General features: G+C 39.0%; 1 protein-coding gene across 2 annotated transcripts; it reads left to right on the top strand.

Annotated features, from left to right (window-relative positions):
• Positions 1–2,153: 2,153 nt before the first annotated feature.
• On the top strand, positions 2,154–4,509 carry LOC102224882 (P43 5S RNA-binding protein-like). Of its 2 annotated transcripts, none has more exons than XM_005814936.3 (9): positions 2,154–2,466; positions 2,540–2,640; positions 2,706–2,802; positions 2,909–2,997; positions 3,117–3,190; positions 3,289–3,369; positions 3,656–3,885; positions 3,967–4,020; positions 4,088–4,509. In XM_005814936.3, the coding sequence occupies exons 1-9, from the start codon at positions 2,347–2,349 to the stop codon at positions 4,346–4,348; spliced, it is 1,107 nt and encodes a 368-aa protein (XP_005814993.1). In that variant the 5' UTR covers positions 2,154–2,346; the 3' UTR covers positions 4,349–4,509. The 2 variants fall into 2 exon arrangements, with proteins under 2 accessions (XP_005814993.1, XP_023204455.1); XM_023348687.1 differs by having other exon boundaries at positions 2,335–2,466; positions 2,720–2,802.
• Positions 4,510–6,928: the final 2,419 nt, after the last annotated feature.

Genomic DNA, 6,928 nt, shown 5'->3' with positions numbered 1-6,928 from the left:
ATGCACGGGAGGAACATGCATCTGCAAAAAGAAACGAAAATCTTTCAAACTTCTGTTTAATTAGACTATCGCATAAAACATTAAATTGGATAATGTATACATAAATATTGTGTTATCATCATCATGATATGTTTTATGCAGTTCAGAGGGAGACATCTGACTTGACAGTTGTCCAGCAGTAGCAGTCACTGCTCGACAAGAACAGAGTAAGCCACAAAAGGTCGTTGCTAAGGAAAATGGCTGTGCACAGAGTGATACATCCAAGCATACCATATTGAAGGAAAGTTTAGTGCAAGGAAAAAGTGTGGCAGTAAAAGCTGCAAAAGCAGTAGGGATGACAGAAACCGTCAGAAAATGTGTGAAGCAAAGTCCATTTGAAAGTTTGGGGAAGATGCACTGTGAATGGAGTCAATTTTTCCATGTAGTGGCTAAGGGGAAATGTCTTTTACTGACAAACTTTATGAATCATAGCACCGTACAACATGTTTTATTACTGATATTTATCCTAATATTTTTTTAAGAATTGAATATCTTGGTAATCAAAAATAAACTCAAAGAATTATGTACTTATTGTATACTACTTTGTTATATTTTTAAAATCAGTGAGATACTTAACATTTTTCATGTTCATAGAAAGAACACGTGGGATGTCTTCTGTGAAATCTTATTTTATATTTTAAAGCAAGGTATCTTGGCATATTCTTTTAAAAAATAATGTCAGAACAAAGTCAACTACAGCATTCATTCCCAGTGAAAATAACGTGGTTAGAGTAATAAGTGACAGCCTATTTCTGATTTAACTATGCTCAGCTGAGAAAAGATGGGAAAAAGTAATACTAATCTGAATGTGCCACTACATTAGCACTACAAAAACATCATGCAGTGGACAGAAAATTCTACACATCTCTCAGGATTTCTGACTTTAGCCAGCTCTTGAACTTTAATAATCTGCACTGTGCTGATGTCTCAGTCTTGTTTTCTCCAGGCTCTAGTCCCCTGCTGAGGCAAATTCTTCTACTCAACCTAAATACTTCCCACTAATGGAAACACATGTGGACTTTGAATATTTAATTTACCCTCTTGAGACATCATTGGGGAAAGAAGACATGCAGGGCAATGGTGGTAAGGCAAATTCATCAGTAAGGGACAAATGATTTTTTTTGTTTGGTTTTCTTTTAATACGGAATCCACCCAGAAAATAAAATTGACTGCTGGAATATGATGAAGCTGTGCCAGAAATGATTGAAAGTCAGCTTTTTTTTTTTAACCAAATCAGCCTGAGATACAGTGCAGAGCAAACTCAGTCCTCGAAGGCCGGTCTACTGCAACTTTTAGCTGTAAATTAGCTCCAAATTTGATACACACCTGTATCAAATTGGAGAATTATCTCCTCAATATGCAGTCAGGTTCTCCAGAGTCCTGCAAATGATTTGCTTTACGGGTTTTGCAGAGACAACTCTGGAAGTTGCAGGACACCTGTGGCTTAAAGCATTGCTTCTTAAATGTGGTTCTCAGAGACCCAATCTCTGAATATTTTAGAAGTTTCCCTGCTGCTAAACACCTGACCTGAATGAATGGGTGACTAACAGGCTTCTGCAGCACTTGATAACATGCAGGAGCAAAGATGCATGAAGGACGCTGACCCCTGAAGATCAGGGTTACAAACACTGGTGCAAAGGCTCAGGAAACATTTGCAGGTATTTTAGGCATACTATTTTCTATGAGAACGTAAATTTCCATTTGCTGTAAGCAAAATATAATCATAATCACTAGAAATAAACGCATCACAGACATCACTCCAATGTGTAGCGAGTCAACGTAGTTGTTTCACTTTTCTATGTTTTTGATTTACTGAGATACACTTGTGATCGGGAAAGTGATACACTGCCCTCTAACGTTCACAAAGCTACATTACACTTGCATTTAAAAATAAAGGGCACAGGCAGATTTAGAACTTTTCTTCAAATGTAATGTCTTGAAATCGAATTAACTTAAAACAGTTGACTGAAATAAAACATCCTTACTTGTTTAGTAATACAAGAAAATAGTATTTTTTCGGGTTATGAGCATGTAAACCGTTTCAACACCTTGTGGCGTTTACCTATTGTCACCTCACTTCTCACCATGCCTCCCACAGGGGAGGCATGGTGAGCAGCTGGTGTCTGATGTCTGTGTTCCCTGTTCGTTTAATTAGGTTAATTAGTTTCAGCTTTTGTTTTGAAGTTTAAAAAACAAAAAAACCTGACTCACCGGCTGCTCACTAATTAGAGTTAATTGTGTTCGAGATAATATAAGAGAAGCTGTGAAAACGCGGCGGCCTCCCAGCGCTAAGACTTTGGATATTGGATGATGATGAATGGTTTTCTGGACAGGTCGCTATTGTTCAGCTGTACACACGCAGACTGTGGCGCGACTTTCCCAAGGGAGTGGAAGCTGAAAGAACACGAGACTGTGCACACCGGAGCAGTAAGGCCAATGCTTTAAATAACTCTCGCATCACTTGTTTCAAAGCAGGCGCTGTTAACATGCGTCTCCACAGCGCCCGTGTCTGTGCGCCATCGCTGGATGTGGTCGTAGCTTCAAGAGGAAATGCCACCTGAGACGCCACTTGCTTCAGCATGAAGGGAAGAGGCAGTTCCAGTAAGTACACCAACCTTAATCTGCACTTCATTAACAAGCATCTCATTCTCATTTCTGGTGTTAAGATGCAATGTTGCAGGTTGCGCAAAGGCTTTCGTCCTCGCACACAAACTTAAAAGGCATCTGCGCGTCGCTCATGGAGATAAAGAAAACATTTTCCAGGTTTGTGTCGGCTACGTTCTCCCACTAGATGGCGACAAAACAGCGTTCAGTTTGATGCCATCGAGCAACTTAAATAATAATAATAAAAAACCCAGTTTCCCTTTAGTGCAGCCAACCGAACTGCACCCTCAGCTTCAAGAAGCGCAAAATGATGAAGCTGCACTTACAGGAGCATAATGTGCCAGCAGTGTTCAAGTATGTACCAATTTGAATTGCATTTAAAGAAAATGCTGTTTACTACACTTTAACTGCTACTTTTTGTAAAGAACATTTTTCTGATGTTTAGTGTTTGTTCACTCTGTCTGGGAGTACAGATGTTCTAAAAATGGATGTACTGCAACATTCAACTCCCACATTGCCCGCAAAGCCCACGAGAAGAAGCATGCAGGTTTGATTCCTACTGGCTGACTGCTGGCATTTCTTAATCTGTAAAAAGAAGCTTTAAAATGTTCTCAGGAGAAGGTTTTATCTGTTTTGTATCGTTAGGTTATCGCTGCCATCATGATGGCTGCCAGGTGCTTGAACACACCTGGGGAAAACTTCTGAAACACATGGCCAAACACCCAGGTAAAAAATTTACTTGCCATGTTTAAAAATGCAGCTGGAACAAGAGCTGGCTCAGACTGTGTTGTGATAAGCAAACATTAATTTGAGATTTGCAGGTTTCCATAAAATCTTATTCCAGAAAGTGACTGGTGCAGTATCAAACTCTGAATCACTCAAATTTGATTCAGAAAGTCAAAGGAAATGTGTGATTTTCTCATCCTGAATAAGCTTTTCTCTTAGGTCAAGTCTGGCTAAAAAATCATCATGTCTTGGATGCAGCGTCTGATTAATCACTTCTGGTTCACAGCTACTTTCACCTGCTCGGTCTGCAAGAAGGTCTTTAAGAAAGCCGGTTCTCTGCGAAGGCACAAACGAAGCCATGCTTCCCATAAGCCTGTGCTCATGTGTCCAAGAGAGAACTGCCAGGCCTATTTCTCCACGGCCTTTAACCTGGAGCACCACATTCGCAAGGTGCACCTTCAGCTGCTGAAGTACAAGTGTTCCTTCCCTGACTGCCTTCGGATGTTCGCCATGAGGGTTGGTATCTGAAAACGTTGCCTTCATAATAAACATGATTTAATTTGTTTAGAATCAAAATAAGTATCTTTTATCCCACAGGAAAGTTTGCAAAGGCACCTTCTTCGCCATGATCCCACTGCCACCACAATGATGGTAATGCTTAAAAATATAACATTTTGTTGAAAATTCTCTCATTTTAACTTTATTTTTTTCCCAACAGAAATTGAAGAGACCAAAGAAAACCTGGCAGAAGCGCCTGAATGGAAACAGTCAGCCTTTAGTCGAGGAGAACCTGGGTCGCCTCTTTGCGCTTCGGATGCGGATTTCCAGACGTGCCAAAGTGGAAGCGAACCTCTCGGGCCTGTTCAACGAACGAAAGATCCCTCACTATGTGGACCCAGAAGTCGACCTACGAGACTTGTTTGGGATCAAGCAACCCCGTCCTTTCGAGGTCCTAGAGGCTGCACCAGTGAGAAGTTAATGCACACAATGACTGCATTTTGTTTTGCTGGATTAATTGGGGCCCTTTTATTTAGTTTAACTCTAATTTTATGACTTGAGGACATGGAGAAAACAAAGTTCCCTTTAAAGATTTGAATTTCTTGTATGCTGACCCAATAAAATAAGTTTGTTTAACCTAAAGCTGTTACTGACTTGGTATTCTGTTGCGAGGTCTGTCGATCTGTAACAAGTGATCAGCTATTCATTGACTTTTAATTGCAATGGTAAGCATCTTGATGATTGCCCACTCAAACAGCTGCTGTCCTCCTGCAGCCCTTGTGTGCCTGCTTGGGCTGCAGATTTTGGTTGGCGCTCAATAGAAATGAACAAAACTGCACATGACTAAAGGCTGAATCACAGTAACTTTGGGGGTGGATTGGATTAGAAGAAAGTCTGCATATTTGTCCAGATGAAGGCTTGAATGTGTTTGGAAAAAATGTCTCAACACTTTAAAAATAAGACTAGCTAGTTGTGACTTAAGTAAAAGTGGGTTATTTTAGCTTTCCTGGTCAGTGATGTGCATGTTCTCTAACTGAAATCTTTCAGTCAAAATGAAATGGATCAAAAACTGTACAGTTGAGTTCAGATTTAGATTCAAGTATATTTTCTGATTTAATTTTGCAACTGGTTTAAACTTGGCCTTTAAGGGTGAACATGTTTCTTGAAGCTTTAAAATCTGATCTGTTATGACCTTTAGCAGGTGAAAATAGAATTTTTTTTTTTTATCACTGTAGTCTTTGAATAGGCCGCTGTACATTTGTGTTTAAAAGATTCCTGGTTCAGTGAAGCAGGGTGAGCTTAATTTCAAAGATCTGTAACTGGCTGACAGATAAAGTTTGAATGCCGTTTCTCGCCCCTGTTCTGAAGGTCAATTTCTCCGCTTGTCGGCCTCTGGCTATCTGCTCGGCCGCTCTATAGCCCGTACATTAAGTTACAACAGCTGACTTGCGTGTTCAGTCAAGCTCACAGTTTACGTTTGCAGTTACTCACAGCTAGCTTTAGCTGTTCTCTGAATCATCTAATTGTCTTGGGTGTACTAGCTGTAAAGCTTATTTACAAAGTGAAGATAAAAGCCTCTTAATGACTGCCTCTTCAAGTTAAAATTGCTTTGGGTGTGCAGTGTGGCTTTCAGTCAAATGCTAAGGAAAGGTAGATGTTTCAGAAAGGTGAACATTGTTTTTAACTTAAGCTGAAAAATTTCTGCTGTTATGGAGTTGAGATGTCACTGGCTTTCGTCAGTGGCACAGAAACGGTATTTCCTGTTGCCATTAAATAACCTGATTAGTAAAATCTATGAATCGAACTGTAAACCTCAGCTTTTGGACTTAGCTTTCAGGAAATCCCATGTCAATTATCCACAAAGCATGACCTTCAACTTTTTGGGGTAGACTTTGCATTTTGTCACAAAGGCTGGGGGAAATAAACTGAATCTTTCTCCATGACAAGTTTCAAATGAGATTTCTTTGACTTTAGGCAAGGCATAACTTCAGATAATTAAACTTGTTTTATTTCCATAAAGAGTACATTAAGTAATTCTAAAAATTATTTTGACATTTATTGAAGAAAAACCACTTCAAACTATTTTCTTAGGATAACATTTCTGCCCCTAGAGTTGCAAAATTTAAGCACGTTTGATAAAATTTGCAGTAGCTTATAGTTCTACTCTGAAGTTTTGAGGCATGAATTTAATATACTTTGGGTTTTAATTCATTTGAACCAGTCTCTCTTTTGGGGGGCTTAAAATGACCCAAGATCTAGCATCATTATTGAAAATAAGAGCTGTATGAACACATTTGAACATAAGGATTTTCTCTGGTCCATAAATCTGGTTGGTTTCTTGGGATAGGTCTTCAATAGGGTTAAGGTGTTTATTTGGTAGTTCACCTGTATTATTCCATTTGGTTTTGCAATGCACCAGTATCAGACCTCAAACCGGAACATCAGTGTCATGATACCATTGCTGTTCTTTACAATAAAAGTATCCTTATGTCTGAAAGGCTTGGCATTGATTCCTCTAGACATAAACATCTCAATATAACCATTTTTTCCCTGAAAGAAACTTGTCTCCCATGTAATGAGCTGAAAATTTCAGTTGAGCTTTAAGTTTTTAGCAGGCATTTCTGTCTTGGTCGACACCGTCTCTGTTCAAGTGGCACCTGCTTGCTCCTGAACACCTTTAACCACATTTTTTTGTTCCAATTGTTGAGACTTTGACACTATAAAGACCTCCACATTTGTTCTTGTATGAAGGGGTGTTGATCTATTTCAGCATGCATGTACAGTTTCTCTGTGTGGATTACAGAAAATACACAATTCAAAATTAAGTATGTATGTTATATTATCAAGCCACCCTGAAAAAAATTGTTCAAAGACATAATTAAATGCCACAAATGAGTGTAAAATCCATGCCCATGATGAACGCATTTAAACTTTTGCACTACTTCAAAGCCCAAACGCTGCAACCCCATCATATCTTGTTACTTTGCAAAATTCATTATTCTGCTGAGACATTTTTAATTTATATAGTAATCCACTTTCTTTCCAGTCTTATTCACAGAAA

The sequence above is a fragment of the Xiphophorus maculatus genome, chromosome 16 (assembly GCF_002775205.1).
Source record: "Xiphophorus maculatus strain JP 163 A chromosome 16, X_maculatus-5.0-male, whole genome shotgun sequence".
Taxonomy (NCBI): domain Eukaryota; kingdom Metazoa; phylum Chordata; class Actinopteri; order Cyprinodontiformes; family Poeciliidae; genus Xiphophorus; species Xiphophorus maculatus.
This window is presented reverse-complemented; position numbering and strand designations above follow the sequence as displayed.